General features: G+C 46.3%; 1 protein-coding gene across 2 annotated transcripts in view; it reads right to left on the reverse strand.

Annotated features, from left to right (window-relative positions):
* LOC135056662 (alpha-2-macroglobulin-like) overlaps positions 1-17,483 on the reverse strand; it is a 644,880-nt gene that overhangs the window by 13,274 nt on the left and 614,123 nt on the right. For both annotated transcript variants that reach the window (XM_063962106.1, XM_063962105.1), the window contains 2 exons: positions 5,459-5,561; positions 4,110-4,148 (listed from right to left, as the gene is read on the reverse strand). In XM_063962106.1, coding sequence (XP_063818176.1) covers positions 4,110-4,148; positions 5,459-5,561 — 142 coding nt within the window. The remainder of the gene's footprint in view (positions 1-4,109; positions 4,149-5,458; positions 5,562-17,483) is intronic.

Consider the following 17,483-nt stretch of genomic DNA (forward strand, 5'->3'; position numbering starts at 1 on the left):
AATCAGGCACTCACATGAAAGTAATGCAATGGGCCAAAGTGTTGTACCAAAGCAAAGAATAGTACTTACAGTGGCCATCATTTCAGTGTTATTTTTTAAATAAAACTGAAATGATGGACACTGGTTCCAGTACCGCTTAATTTACAGATAAGTGCTAAAGTGCCACCCTCCTGTATATAGTGTGTGTGTGTGTGTGTGTGTGTGTGTGTGTGTATATATATATATATATATATATATATAACTGTGACAGATGGATCGGCACTCGCCTTGCTTGGTTTAAAATGCTCCGGTGCCCTCTGGAGATCAAAATCCATGTATTAACCAGTTCCATTCAGCGGCACTCAGAGACTTGTAACAGCGTAGAACTTGAAAACATCTTGTGCTTTAATAAATAAATAAAAAAAGCCTGCATAAGATGTTTTAAAGTTCTACGCTGTTACAAGTCTCTGAGTGCCGCTGAATAGAACTGGTTAATACATATATATATATATATATATATATATATATATATATATGCATGTATATTAATTAATGTTTATAAGTCTTATATATCATTGTTATCGTGTGTATGTGTACGCAGTGGCGTAACTACTGCCCCCGCAGTCCTCGCGGTGGCTTGGGGGCGAGGGGCTGCGGGGGCGCCACTGATTTACAGCAGACTGACATGCGGACGAGCGTCCGCATGTCAGTCTGCAGTCTCCTTCCCTCCGCCGCTTGTTGGAGGGACACGGAGGGCACACAGCGCGCCTCCCTGTCTCCCTCCTGCTGCATCATCTCCGGCGGCCGCGGGTCTAATAGGGGGAAGTGCCGTCCGTGAGCTCTAATTGGCTCACAAACCGGCACTTCCCCCTAATAGACCCGCGGCCGCCAGAGATGATGCAGCAGGAGGGACACAGGAGAGGCGAGCTGTGCCCTCTGTGTCCCTCCAAAAAGCGACGGCGGGGGGGGGGGGGGGGGGGGGGTAAATATCTGGCACTGGGGGCATATATGGCACTGGGGGGGGGGAGGCATTTCTGGCACTGGGGGGAATATCTGGCACTGGGGGCATATCTGGCACTGGGGGGGGGGATATCTGGCACTGGGGGAATATCTGGCACTGGGGGGGGATATCTGGCACTGGGGGCATATATGGCACTGGGGGGGGGATATCTGGCACTGGGGGCATATATGGCACGGGGGGCATATATGGCACTGGGGGGGAATATCTGGCACTGGGGGCATATATGGCACTGGGGGGGGATATCTGGCACTGGGGCATATATGGCACTGGGGGGAATATCTGGCACTGGGGGGGAATAACTGGCACTGGGGGGGGGATATCTGGCACTGGGGCATATATGGCACTGGGGGGGAATATCTGGCACTGGGGGCATATATGGCACTGGGGGGGGAATATCTGGCACTGGGGGCATATATGGCACTGGGGGGGATATCTGGCACTGGGGGCATATATGGCACGGGGGGAATATCTGGCACTGGGGGGGGAATATCTGGCACTGGGGGCATATATGGCACGGGGGGAATATCTGGCACTGGGGGGAATATCTGGCACTGGGGGCATATTTGGCACTGGGGGGGAATATATGGTACTGGGGGCATATCTGGCACTGGGGGCATATGTGGCACTGGGGGGGAATATCTGGCACTGGGGGCATATGTGGCACTGGGGGGGTATATGTGTACCTGGCACATGGGGACGACGACTATATTTGGCACTGGGGCATGTAAGTACCTGGCACCGTGGGGGAATATCTGGCACTGGGGACATATGTGGCACTGGGAGCACAGCTCTAGCAACAAGGACTACCTCCTAGCAACGAGCATGACACCCAGTGCATGAAACACCTGGCAACGAGCATGACACCCAGTGCATGAAACACCTAGCAACGAGCATGACACCCAGTGCATGAAACCCCTGGCAACGAGCATGACACCCTGAGCATGAAAACCCCTGGCACCGTGCATGGAACCAAGAGCATGAAACCCCTGGCAACGAGCATGACACCCAGTGCATGAAACCCCTGACAACGAGCAGGTAATTGAAAAGTAATTAGAAGCCTTACTGTCGGACTTAATGTGTAATGGGCATTACGGTGTGTGGCATAATGTATCACGGACATTGCGGTGTGTGTCATAATGTGTCACAGGCATTACGGTGTATGGTATACTATATTGCGGGCATTGTGATATGTGGTATAATGTCTCAGGGTCATTGCAGTGTGTGGCATAATGTATCACGGACATTGCGGTGTGTGTCATAATGTGTCAGGCATTACGGTGTGTGGTATACTATATCACGGGCATTGTGGTATGTGGTATAATGTCTCAGGGTCATTGCAGTGTGGCATAATACATAACGGGCAATACGATGTGTGGCATAGGGTATAACGGGCAGGGCATTGCGGTATGTGTCACAGGCATTACGGTGTATGGTATACTATATCACGGGCATTGTGGTATAATGTCTCAAGGTCATTGCAGTGTGTGGCATAATGTGTCACAGGCATTGTATGTGCTATAATGTATCGGGCATTGCAGTGTGTGGCATAATGTATCACGGGCATTGCGGTGTGTGTCATAATGTGTCACAGACATTGTATGTGCTATAATGTATCAGGGGCATTGCAGTGTGTAGCATAATGTATAACGGGCATTGCGATTCCTGTCATAATGTGTCACAGGCATTACGGTGTGTGGCATAATGTGGCACAGACATTACGGTGTGTGGCATAATGTGTCGGGGGCATTACAGTGTGTGCATATTGTGTCGTGCATTATTGTGTGCGGCATAATGTCTAAGGGCCATTGCAGTATGTGGCATAATGTATACTGGGCAGTGGGCATTACTATAAGGAGGAAAAATGACAAATAATGTAAGGGGCATGAATCAGGATTATTTTTCTTTCCTGTGGTGGCCAACGTATGGGCGTGCAGGTTGCAAAACTGGGGTATAAGGTAGTCTTTTCCTGCAATGCCACGCCCCTTTATGCGAAACCAGGCCCACTCCAACAAAACCACGCCCCTTTTTGGCGCGCGCACCTTCGGCGCGCGCATATTTATCCCTTTCTTGCTCCCAATTATGGAGCATGAAGGGGGGGGGGGGGGGTGCCGAAGAATTTTTTGGCTTGGGGGAGAAAAATTTCTAGTTACGCCACTGTGTGTACGTACAGCAGTACTCATATGCTCATATGCAGGGACGTAGCCAGAACTTTGGGGGTCATTCAGACCTGATTGCACGCTAGTTTTTTTGCAGCGCTGCGATCAGGTCAGAACTGCGCATGCGTAAAAACGCCCAGTGTGTATGCACCTTAACTGTAAAGCCCAGTGTGCCTTATACTGACTGCAAGAGCCGTTTTACACTTTCACCTCCAACCCACCGGTAAGCAGCAGCTTACATAAACCGCCGCTTCATAAATAAAGTCCCTAGTGTCCACAGAAAACAGCTGACATGTTGGTGTACAAGCATGTGACTCACTTTCAGCATCTTCATACGCTGCAATTCTCTAAGATGGACAATCTCCATGTGTCTGAATAGCGACCTCCCAGTCACCACCCAGGGATGTTCAACATATTTATATTTCTGACACCATGCATCTCAATCACCCCTGCGCCTCAGTGTAACGCATGCGCTGTAGCCTGTATGAGTTTTTAGGGGATTTTGCGCATATGCAGTAGAAGAAAATCGCTGAAATCTGTGAATATGAGCATTGCATGTGCTGATTGGCCACATACAGATGTAGCCACCCTCAGCTTTGCCGCAATGTATACACACGGGCACATGCATCGTGGAAAGCTCATAGCATTCCTGGCTGCGACTACTGTATTCTCAGTCTGCAATTGCACCATTAAAGTCTATGGTGCGCCTACGCAAGTGTACATAATAGATGCAGGCACACTAGTAACGCCATCTATGCATCTCGGGATAGGTGAGCGCGGCTGCATCTGTAGCTTTATCCTAATACACGGCAGTGACCTTTCACAGGAAAGGATGCATGTTGGAGTCATATCCAATTCATTAAGAATAACAAATGAATGACTCAGTTTGTCTGTTCATATAATAACCAAGAAGCATGTACAGCACTGGGAAATGACAGATAAGTTTCACTTACCTGCACTGCAAGAATTATACTCTGCCACAGTGTTTTCATCTAGAATAGAAAGAGACAAACATGTTTTTTGCAATAAGGGAAATATGTTCTCCTAGGCATGATAGTGCTCAGCATGTGAAATGACAAATGAAAGGGACTGAGGGCCTACAGAAATTCAGACCTGGTCGCTGCAGCGGCAGCGTACGCAGGCTGAAGGCTGGTGAAGTGCGCACACACGCAGAAGCCGCACTGTGTGTACGCACACAGTGAGATGCGATGGCATCTAACTTGTGCGGTCTCCTCTGCCGGATTGACAGGCAAAGGCGGTCGCAGGGCGGTCAGGCGTGCATCTGCGGTGTTGCGGCGGTGTTGGGGGGGGTGCGGACCAGACAACGCAGGTGAGTCCGGAACAATTGCGGGGCAGGCCGCGGCAGCTGCGTGACGTCACACGCAGCTGCTACGACCCTAAACATAGTGGGTAGCCGCCTGCCTTCGCTAGGCTGCGTAGGCAGAGAGGTACTCATCAGATGCGATAACATCGCCGCCGTACGATGCTTTCGCAAGTCTGCGGTGGGGGGTGGGGATGGGGGGGGTTTCAGGACCCGGCATGCGGGGCGGACTTGCCCTGTGCTGGGCGTCCCCGCGCACGTCAAAGATTTTGATCGTAGATGTGCATTTTTTCACACATCTACGATCAGGTCTGAATTAGGTCCTTAGAACCAACTTTGCATAGATAATGATTGACAAACATGCAAATATTTCTAGATCGCACACTGTACTGGGAAAATACCTTTCCATGGCAGCTAAGATGTGTTATACACAGTCGAGTCACATTTTTATGATCACCAGCTAGCCAGAGTAACCGTGTGCAGCACGGACAGCAGTTATCGGCCTGAACTGCCTGGTAGCCCCCAGGCTCATTTTGACGGTGAGCTACTCCACTGTAGCATGTCGGCTGCCCCCTCAGGCACCTTCATAACCGACGTTCACCTCGCACACGGATGGCGCGTGGTGCTCCACAGTTTCCACGTCGGTTATTCGCAATGGGGCCATTTGTCCAGTCTCGATACACCTTCACCACAGCAGCACACGAACAGTTCACAAACTGCTCTGTTTCAGAAATACTGTCACCCTTGGTCTGAAAGCAGATAATCGACCCTTCTTGCAACTCCAATAAATTGCCCCCTGTACCCATGACAGCAACAAGTGCAAACCCTATACACCTACTAAGCCAGCTCACGACACGTGATGTACTTCATGGACTATGCGTTGTCAACGTCAAATGTATGAGCTGGTCGTAATAAAGTGACTCGACCGCGTACATCTACAATATATACATGTACGGTAATGTTGTGCACGTTTCCACTTACCTGGAACATAATAATCATAAACTATGACATTTGCGGGCTGCAGATTTTCCACATGTGTTTCTTTGGTCATGCCAAAAGCAAATCTCTCTGTTACATGAGTGAGCTGAGGAAGAACAAAGCATAATACAGGTAATCTATGGGGCACAATAGATACGTGCAAAATGCTGTTTGTGATGTTTGTCACACATTTTCACAAGCGCGTCTAGTTTAAAGAGAGAGCAAAGCAGAATCCTCTGGACAGTTACCTGCCATTTATTATTATTATTATGTTGTAGTTGTTTGTGCTGGCGTACTGTAAAAATCCATGTGAAGACCTTGAATGTGAATAGTGCAAATATAATATAGAAAATAAAAAATCTGCATACCTCCCAACCATCCCTATTTAAGCAGGAAATTCCCTCTTTTCGGGCACTGTCCCATTGTCCTAGTGCCCCGCAGGTGGGTGGAAAGGGTGGCGGTTGAGGGGGCACTCTATCACTGTTGTGGTGAATGGATGATGCATGCGTGCAGGCAAGTGTGTAGCGAGGGTGGTTCCGGTGAACAGAGCCGGCCCTAGGCATAGGCATACAAGGCAACTGCCTAGGGCATTTGGCATGCCTAGGGGCATCAGCAGCTTCTGCTGATTAAAATGATATGCGGCATGCCTTTATTCTGTGTGTAGCATTTCGTATACAGATACAGCCACTGTCGCACACAGTATATAGGCATGCCGCATATCATTTTATTCAGCAGAAGCTGCTTGTGCATCCTAGCCATACAGAAATACAAATAACATGCATTTTCATAAAAAAGGTGCCCAACGTTAGGAGAGCTGCCAGCTGACTCTCACCAGGCATCTCCTTCGGCATGGTGTATTGAGGCAAGATGTATGAGGACACATCTGTATCCAAGCAGAGGCAGAGGTCACAGTGTTAGCGGCCATGTAAGTGCTGTGTGCAGGTAGGTTGATTGTGCAATAGTGTTCGGCATAAGAGGCATTATGCGTGTCATGTGTATAAATGCATTAATAATGTGCAGCAAATGTGTAAGGGAGATTATGTGTATAAGGGCATTAATAAAGGTTGGCAGAATGTGTAAGGCGCATTATGTTTATAAGGACATTAATAATGTGTGTCATGTGTGTGAGGAGCATTACTGTGTATAAGGTGCTCTACTGTGTGGCATAATGTATAGAAAGGGCACTACTGTGTTGTCTTATGTGAATAAAGCAGTTCAGTGTGATGTAATGTGAATAAGGAGCACTACTGTGAGGAGTAATGTATATAAGGTAAAGTGGTACTACTGTGTGATGTAGAGTGAATAAGAGACACTATCGCATGATCAAATGTGAATAAAGTTGCAGTACTGTGTGGTGTAATTTGAATTGGGGGTAATATTGTGTGGCCATGCCCCTTGCCAGCAAAAACACACCCCTCTTTGGGCTATTTTAAATATAGGGGTAGGAATGCTAGGGGGCACCAGAAAAAATCTTGCCTAGGGCATCATATTGGTTAGGGCCGGCTCTGCCGGTGAAGCATGAGCTCCGGGCACTGAAAAAGTTGAGAGGGTGCACTGCCGCCCGCCTCCCCCACTTACCGCAGGCCACTGTACTGGCAGCCGCAGAGCAGGAAGAGAAGCAGAGGGGCGCACGCTGACTCTGAGACCAGGTAGGCAACAGAGCAGGCCAGAGGTGGCCGCAGGAGACGCTGACAGCTAGCACATGCCAGAGCTCAGCTGCCCTCTTTATATGTCTCACTGTCTGCTTGTAGCTGTGCAGCAGGGTTACTTCTGTCCTGTAGCACCACTCTCTACCCCCACTGCTGCAGCATCTCTCTCTTTCCTGGAAGCTGCAGGACATGTCTCTACTTCAGATGCTGCTGCAGCAGCTCTCTCTGCCCTAGCTGCTGCAGCACCTCTTTCTGCAGAACCTCTCTCTGCCCTGGCTACTGTAGAACCTCTCTCTTCAGTTTTGGGGCATTATTTTCATTCAGAGACTGGGGGGGTTATCAGGTCTGTGGGGGGGGGGGGGGGGGGGGGCACATTTGGGGCTTTAGTTTCATTGAGGAATTGTGAGGTTCTGAGGTCAGGTCAATCAGGACACATACTGTATAGTGTTTTTAATTTATTTGAACTAAACAAGTAAATAGTTAAATACAGCTACTTCCATAGCAGCTCTACCATGGTGTAATGTGTATAAGGGCTCAACCATAGTGTAACGTGTATAAGGGCATCTACTATGTGACATAACATGTATAAGGGGCTCTACTGTGTGGCATAATGTGTATAAGGGGCCCTACTGTGTGGTGTAATGTGAATAACAGGCACTACTTTGCGGTGTAATGTGAATTGGTACTATTGTGTGGCAACGCACCTTCCCAATGAAGAGATTATTTATTTATTATTACCAGTTATTTATATAGCACACACATATTCCGCAGCGCTGTACAGAGAATATTTTGTCATTCACATCAGTCCCTGCCTCATGGGAGCTTACAATCTATATTCCTTACCACACACACACACACACACACACACACACACACACACACACGCACACCAGGGTTAATTTTTGTTGGGAGCCAATTAACCTACCAGTATATTTTTATATTGTGGGAGGAAACCGGAGTACCCGGTAGAAACCCACGCAAGCGTGAGGAGAATATACAAACTCCACACAGTTAGGGCCATAGTGGGAATGGAACCCATAACTTCAGTGCTGTGAGGCAGTAATGCTAACCATTACACCGTCCATGCTGCCATGCCCCTATATTGTTGTTGCAAGCCTTCAGCATGCGCTGACTAAAGCTTTCTCTCTGAGCTCCATAAGGTCTAGAAACGGCCCTGTCACCAATTTAGGATTTTTAAATATTGTTTCATTTCAAATGTAACATACCCCCACATGTTGGCTAGGCCCCCAATTCAGTATAGGGAAGAGGGCACCAAAACATACCCTTGCTCCAGCTACACCTCTGCACGCAGGTACTGTAGGAGCTGCCCAGCAGCTATGGGAGCACTTGGCAAGAACCCATTATGATGAAAATGGGGGCTTGATGTGTAGTCACAGCCCCAAAATGTGCATGAAAGTCTCCAATGATGGCAGGTATGAATTTGCAGTGTTCCGTGGATCCAGGCTCCCGTGTCCTGCAATTCTGCTTTGAATATATGTAACTTTAGTGCAGTGTCAGACTGGGGCCTGAGGAGCCCACCGGGAGGATGCTGTTGTAAGGGCCCATGCTTAAGGGTGTGGCCAGGCTCCAATGGGAGCGTGGCCAGCCACCACAGAGGTTTGGCTCACCATTACAGAACATATGATCTGTGCCCCTTGGCAAATGTATAAATAAACCAAATTCTTGTGAAGTATAATGTAACATATGTATAATGCATAATTCAAGTGCACTAGGATAGAGTTTGGAACCTGATCCCTAGAGGAGCAAGGGGCACACAGGCAATGAGGCCCACCGGTGGTTTCCCCTGTTCCCCTTGTCGAAGTAAAAAATATTACATAGAGAGAATATACAGACTCCACACATATGAATCGCTAAGCTTGCAAATACGCGCAGCGAGCACAGCAATATATGGTAACATGCATTTACAAACATGTCGTGTTTGGTATTAAAGCAACCAGATTAATGTGTATATCAATTTGATGCCTGTTATTAAGTTGTAGCTCATTGCAACAAGTAGATATGATTAAATGTATGAAAGCTAAAGTCACTCTTATTAGAACAATGGATTTCCTGGAAGACAGCATGAACTGACCAGTGACTCATCATGAATGAGAAAGTTCCCTCCCCTAGACTAGATGTGTGCACTCCCCCAAAATACATAGTATATAGGTGATCACACACACAGAGCCGTGTGCTTCTTTCCTGTTTGTCCCAGATGATGGTGAAGATGTTGACTGACCAGTGCCTGCATGATTTTACAGAGAGAGAGAGAGTGATGTGCAGACTTTATATGAGGAAAATATGGTGATGTATTTGCTGGCTGTGGCTGTATTTTGAATTAGATTGTAATAACTGCTTACTGTATAAATTGTAACCATGTAACTATATATATATACTGTACATTGTGATATATTGAATACATATCCTTTTAATAAGAAATATATACATCAATGAGCTTTGGAACTCAGATAATGTGTGGGTGTATTGTTTTCTCTTATGGGATGCAGTGTTTTGCGATATATAGCGCACATTCATAGCACATGGTAATAAGATGCGCAGGCATCTACAGTATATATTAGAGTAAGCATTTTAAATATTTGTTAGAAAGCAATTTGGCATTTACACCCTATGGGCCAGTCTGACCCTGCTTAAGTGATGGAAAAAGAGATGCTAATGTAGGATGGGTACAGTAAAGATGTGATTCTGCAAATGTGGCTCACAGTCCTGAATAAACACACATACAGTATATGCCTGTTAGGAGCCATATCATTTGCATCGGCAACAGCAGAGAACTCCCAGAGACAATGGAGTTCGCTGCCGCCGGGCTTCTGACCTGAAGGGGGCACCTCTCCTTCACTGTCTCCTGCTGCGTGTGCTGACCTACTGTATATTTGCTGCTGTACATGGGGCCAAGTGGAGCACCATCAGCATCAGCACTCATCTCTATTAGTATAGACAAAACAGTGAAACTTCAGTCTTTTGGAAGCAGTGGGCTTCCATAGTTCTAAGCATTTCCTAGCAACATGAGTCAGCTGACTGTTCGGGCTCTCCAGTCAGCAATTACTACAGCAGCAAGCCAGAATGCAGCATGAGCAGATGGGAGGATACCTCCTCTTCTCTCACCCCAAACGCCCCCACTGTGGCACCAGCATAGGGAAAGCATACAGATGGAAGAAATCAATCCTCTACACCATGGGTCTTCAACCTGCGGCCCCCCAGCTGCTGTGGAACTACACATCCCAGCATGCTAGCAGGTTTAGCATGCTTTAATAGCAAATCTGTGGTAAGGCATGTAGTTCCACAGCAGCTGGAGGGCCATAGGTTGAAGACCCATGCTCTACACAGTGAACCCACCACAATTTACAGGAAAGGGCAGTTTTATTACACACCTACCAGCAGTCATATTGTTACACTCTGTTTTCCCAGATTTCAGTTCAAATTAGTATTTTATTTATTATATTGTTATTTTTTATTTTCAAATTACCCAGGACCCCTTTTCGTACTCAGTAGCCAATATCTATGATGCAATTTATTTTGCCATTTACAGATTTGCCCATTTCTTTAATCAAGTGTATACAAATAACATGATAACCTAAACTTCCTCGCTTTTCAGCCCCATTATACCACATTTCTGAATATGGGGTGATATTAAAAAAATGATGTCTCTGTTTATTGTAGTGATAAACACATCTATTTTCCACAGTTTCTAAAGTGATAATCACTGGCGTATATAACATTACAGCAGACTGTTCTGCAGTGCACATGAGCCTCTGATTCACTAGGGGCCCGCACCGAGGGTGAACAAGGGCCCCTCCTCTCATAAGACATTCCTGGTCTGAATCCATTTGTTTGTCAATACTCTTGTGTGTGTATTGTGTGTTCCTTAACAACAATTAGTTGTTTAGAACCACCTCTTGATGAGCCATTTTCATTATTTTTATCATGGTTACCATTACAAAGGAACCAGCTCTAGACTGGTTCATCTGTCCCATAGGGATGCAGTCAGGATCCCGATAGCCGGGATCATGACAGTCAGAATCCCAACATGTCCCAAAGGCAAGTACTGGGGTTGGGGTTAGGCACTAGGGGGAGGGTTAGGGTTTGTCAGTTGGGGTGGGGGTGGTTAGGCTGTGGGGTGAGGGGAGGTTAGGATTAAGCTGCGGGAGGAGGTGGTTAGGGTTAGGCTATGGGAGGGGTGGGTTAGGGTTAGGATTATAGGTAGGTTTAAAATACTTACTGGGATCCGTAGGGATTCTGACCATCGGGATGCCACTGTCGGTAACAGAACAGAAATCTAAATTGTTTTATTACAAAAAAAAATAAAAAAAATACCCTGCCATTTTCGGGAAATGAACCCATGTGCCTGGGTATGCTAGGCAGTCACGCTAATACAGAGCCGTAACTACGTGTGTGCCAGGTGTTCTCGGAAGACAGCCTATAGTGAAGCAGAGGGGCAGCAGCAGCAGCGCCTCCACCAGTAACAAAGCGCTGCTGCTGCTCCCTCCTCCACCTCCCTCCTCCTCCTTCCCCCGTACCCCTGCTCCTCTCCTCTCCAGGCGGCTGTGCGCTGCGGGCAGCGGTTGCCCGCAGCACACAGCGGCATGTAATGAGTCAGTTTGACTCATTACATGCTTTGGGCCCCTGGACAGAGGCGGGCCCCAGTGCAACGCACTGGTTGCACTGGCGGTAGTTCCGCCTCTGTCTGTAGTGCCGTATCCATCCTCTGCTATTGTATTCACTATACAGATGTGTCCCGCTACAGCTTTGCTGCTTTTAGCAGATTGCTGTAACGGGTTCACGATACGTATGCATCGTGGCATGCTGCATGCATATGCATCGCAGCTAGTGCAGAGAGTGGCCGCCGGTTGAGTGCGTGTGCGCGCAACTGCCGTCTCCCATTGTAAAGTATGCATAGTGGAGCATGCGTACGCACGTGCCCCACTATGCCACGATTTGTATGCTGCGATGCAAGCGCATCGCAGCAACAAATGAAGAGGATACAGCTGTAGTCTTCATTAGTGGAGCAATCGCCACCCAGTGGTGAAGCTGTTTATTGCATGCTGTGGATCTTCTTGCTCCTTAGTACGCCTTACCCTTCCAACCTGAGATATATTTATGTCACGATGCTTAGACACATGTATGGTGAAACTACAGCAACAATGAGCGTGGCTACATCTGCATATCTGGACAATATTCTCATATTCTCCTGAGATCTGAGCTCTCATCGTCGGCATGTTAAGGAGGTACTTCAAAGACTTCAATCTAAGCGTCTGTATGGCAAGCTTTCCAAGTGTATCTTCAAAGTATCCACTGTCCCTTGCTTAGGTTACATAACTTCTGGCAAAAACCTACAGATGGCTCCTGAGAAGCTTGAGGCTATTCACAACTGGGCTCAACCTACAACCCTGAAAGCGGTGCAAAGATTCATAGGTTTTGCCAGATACTACCGTAAATAAATCAAAGATTTTTCAACCTTAGTGGTGCCAATAACAGCTTTAACTAAGAAAGGGGTGGACGCTTCACACTAGTCTCCATAAGCATAATCTGTCTTTTAAGCTCTCAAACAAGCATTCAAGTCTGCACCGATCCTTCATTAACCTAATTTAGAGAAACAGTTTGTCTTGGAGGTGGATGCTTCTTCAATTGGTATTGGGGCCATTATCTCAAAATGTTGGAGGTGAGAGACTTCATCCTTACGGGTTCTTCTCTAGAAAATTCTGACACACCAAGAAGAGTTACTCAGTTGGCGACCAAGAACTTCTCGCTATCAAGTTAACATTAGAAGAGTGAAGGTATTTGTTGGCAGGAGCCAAATTTCCTGTGACTATCCTCACAGATCATAAAAATCTTCTGTATTTAAAATCGTCCCAGTGTCTTAATCTTTGACAAGCTCATTGGGCACTTTTCTTCGCTAGTTTTAACTTCAAGATAACGTTCCATCTGGGGTCACATAATCGCAAGGCAGACGCTCTATCCAGGTCTGTCTCCACTGAAGAGGAAACCCCCCCACCAAGATGAGCACTTCATTCTCAACCCTCTCTCTTTTGCTGCTACACAGATTTCTCCTGCACTACCACCTGGGAAAATGTTCATATATCTGACTCTATGACAAAAACTTTTAACTTGCTCTTCGTGGGTCGCGGCACCTCCCTCCCTCTCAAGCCGGGACCTTGATCTCTGAACCGGTTCAGACTTCCATGCTGCCCGTTCCTGTGCGGCATGATTCTGCCTGACGCAGCGGCCCCTACACACTGCATACTCCCTCCTGGTGCCCTCACTCACTGTGCCTCGCCCGCCGGAGTGACGCCCGCCATCTTGGTTCCTCCTGGCTCCACGCGGCCGCAGTGAGTGAGGGGAACTGTGTTACCAGGGAGGGGTGTTGCCGCTCGGACCGCGCTCCTGACTCGCAGCAGCACTGTGGGGTCTCCAGCCCTTCTAAACCAGCGGTGCCTTCTGCCTACAGAGGGCACCGCCTACAGAGGGCATCCATATATATTGGATGGAGGATTCCGTGCTTGTTACTGGGTCCCTCCATATGTGTTAATGTATGCTGCACCCCAGAGGTTGAAAGACTATTAGCTTATAGCTCCTTTAAAGTCTGGGGGAATCTGTATGCCAAATGACCTGCTCCCCCACTATAACTAGCCACAGAGACTGATTCACACTGAGCCCGAGTCCAGGCTCTGAATGTGGCTGCGGACTGCAGCCTTCTGCCACACCAGCTTTTCCCTTCCATACACAGAGTGGAATTGATGCACTTGGACTTTCTGATCAAATCATTGCAGCAAGTTTAATCTTACCAACCTTGCTTTATATTGAATAAAATTGAAACCCCTGCTATCCTATTGTATGGCAAGGTCGCCCTCTTGTGGACGCTTGTTACATATGTTTTCCATATCCATTTCACACTGACCTATTGTTATTAAATTCATCTCACTCCTCCCTGGCACAGGATTACACCACATTTGCCTCGGAGACCTTATTACACTTTGGCATTCTTGATTCCAGAATTCCCACAACACGTGTTACTGTCTGGAGCAATCATGATATATGTACCCGGATATGTAGCTTTTCACGCCGCATACAATATGACACGATGACAATGCCACTGGCTGCCTGATGCCACGAGGGGGTCAACTCACAGCGATGAGCCCTTTTCTTCTTTATTAAGGTACCAGGTATTAACTGAGTGATGTCTGTCTCCTCTCTACTGTCAGATCCTTACATCAGCTCAACTCAATGGTGAGGAATAAAAAATCCAAAACTAAACCCGAGGGGTCTCCAAAACAAGTTGGGGGCCCTATTTCTGATTTGCGGCAATATTTAACGACTCCTACTCCAGACGTAGCTCTCAATAGCACCCAATCTTCCTCACCTGCCCCATCTGCATCATCTGACAGCATGTCTGCCTCTGGAGACACTACGCCTTTGCAGGCTCCATCTTTAAACAGAGAGATTGATGAAATCTTAACCCACATTAAGTCGTTACCCACGAAACAAGATTTCCTAGCTTTAGAATCTCGTCTCCTACCTACAATCAAACAGGAAGTTTCGTCTTTACAGGCTGACATGTCCCAGCTTGGAGTCAGAATTGATACCTTAGAAGATCACGAGACGGCAATAGCTGATGCTTTTACCCAACTCAAGGATGTGATCACTCATCGAACTTCTGAGAATACTTCACTAAAATCGCGATTCGAAGATTTGGACAATCGTGGTATATGTAACAATATCAGAGTTTGGGGTCTCCCGGAAGACATCCCACAGTCCAGTCTGACAGATATCCTCACGAAGATTTTTGGGGAACTCTTAGGCCTAAACCCAAACACCGAAATTCAATTTGACAGAGCACATCGGGCTCTGAGACCTAGAGGCTTGCCACCGACAAACCACGTGACGTAATCTGTCATCTCCACTACTACACTCAAAAAGAAGAAATGTTAAGGAAAGTTTGTCAGCTTGAGGGCATAGACTTTAATGGAGATAAGATACAACTGTTCCCTGAATTGGCATGGGCTACTCTGCAACAGCGATGAGTTTTGAGACCCCTTACTGACACCCGCCGTAAACTTGACTTAAAATACCGGTGGGGTTATCTATTTTCTCTACAGGTCACAAATAACGGCAAAGCGTTTACCCTCTACAAACCAGTGGATTTATCAGCTTTTTTTCACTTTAATGGGCATATCTCCGATAGCTCTTGCCGATTGGGAAGCTTATCATGCCCAGCCAGAGATGCCCACCCTCAAGTTTCAGAATGACCTTTGGCAACAAGCTCAATCTTCTAGACATCGAGTTAGGTCATTTCCCCAGTCGACCCCCTCCACAGTTAATTGACCTGATTAAATGCTCCATTGGTTGGTGAGATGACTTATGCATTGTGCTTAGCTTTGCATGGTTATCATGCTGGGCTGAAGTACATTGTTCTCATATGAGACACTATCTTTATGACATACTGTATACATAGCCTGGTTATGTCTCAGAAATTTGTTTACTTCTTATTGAGATTTGTTACATTTTCCTGTAGTAGTCCTTCTCAAGTTTGTCTGCCTGAGAGAGTCTTAAATTGCAACTAGTCTAGCCTTAATACCATACCTTTTGACTTCAAGTTCTTCCCACTCTCACTGTTCATATACTGTTTAGCCCAGACATCCTGGTTTAATCATTTACTACTGTTACAACATGGGTTACCGCTGTTGTTGACCCCATTTACACCCCCATTATGCTGCACCTGAAAAATTTTTAGGCCAGGAGTAGGCTGGATTCCTCTCTTGGTCTAAATGCAGCTAAACCCCTCTTTTGGTTTTTCAATCTACCACAATTCTTTAATTACTTATGGTTCGAGAATTACTATGTGTTATTATTGCTATTACTCTCAACTTTTTCTCCCCTTTTTACTTTTTCCTCTCTCTTGTATCAGCTTCTTCTTTCTCTTTATCTTCTTTCCCCTTCTTCTTCCCTGGGTGTTATCTCCTCAGTGTTCTATCTATACATTAATCTTTTCTCTTTAGGGCTTTTGACTCATTGTTTTGTCTGTAATGCTGATTTATGACAAATGCCAATAATTCGAAGGTTGTCACGTTTAATGTTAAGGGATTGAATATTCCCGAAAAACTATCCAAACTGCTTAAATGCCTTCGAGATGATAGGGTCGACATAGCCTTTATACAGGAAACACACTTCAAATTAGGAAGCACTCCTTCAATAAAATGCCATTATTACCCACATGTCTTTACATCTAATAATTCTGCTGGCAAGACTTTGGGAATAGCTATATTACTCGCTAGATATTTACCGATCACTAATATTTCATCCCATAAAATAATGGAAGGTAGAGGGCTATTGGTTAAATGTGATATTTACAATCAGCGTTTCTCCTTGCTCAATGTATACACCCCTAATATGCAGCAACCAAACTTTGTCTCATCTATACTGGAGAAGTCTGAACCTTGAGGGGGTTGTGGTTATGGGAAGGGACTTAAACTGGTCTCTTGACCCCACACAAGACACTTCCAACAAAACCTCTTATAGGCCTGGGAAGGAATATAGAAGGATGAGACGCACCCTTCTGGACCACCAGATGATTGATACTTGGAGACTATCCCACCCCTCTGACTTGGAGTACTAATTTGACTCATATGCTCATAACACATTAACACATACTCTAGAATCAACTATTTGTTTCTTAGCCACCGTCACCTCCACCTCTTATCAGACGCCTCGATAGGCCAAAGCGCTTCGGGAACAACGGGCAATCACTTTCATTCACACCATAAAAGACGACCAGGGTCACACACATAATGAAACACAGAAAATAACTGAAGCTTTCAGTTCATACTACACCAAGTTATATAATCTATCAAGAGGAATGAAGGTGACTGACGACCTGACCCATCAAACTTCGATAGCCCCTTATCTACAGTCCCTGAATTTTCCTACTCTTTCCCAAGAAGATGTGAATTTTCTTGATGAACCCTTTCTCACTGAGGAAGTAGTTAAGGTCATTGATTCTTCGCCTCTAGGCAAAAGTCCTGGGCCTGACGGCTTTTCTATAGCTTATTATAAAGCATTTAAAGAAACGTTAGTTCCCCTTCTAACTCGAGCATTTAATTCCATTTCTGACAAATCCCATTTCTCAAACCAAAGCCTGGAAGCACACATCACTGTTATCCCGAAGGAAGGCAAGGATCCCAGCACTTGCTCCAGCTATAGGCCAATCTCTTTATTGAATATTGATATAAAATTTTTGCCAAATTAATATCGAATCACATAAAACTCCTCTTGCCTAAGCTGATTCATGGAGACCAGGTTGGCTTTGTTTTGGGTCGGGAAGCCAGACAATACAACCAAAGTTATTAATTTGATTCATTACGCTTCAT

The sequence above is a fragment of the Pseudophryne corroboree genome, chromosome 3 (genome assembly GCF_028390025.1).
Source record: "Pseudophryne corroboree isolate aPseCor3 chromosome 3, aPseCor3.hap2, whole genome shotgun sequence".
Classification (NCBI taxonomy): Eukaryota; Metazoa; Chordata; class Amphibia; order Anura; family Myobatrachidae; genus Pseudophryne; species Pseudophryne corroboree.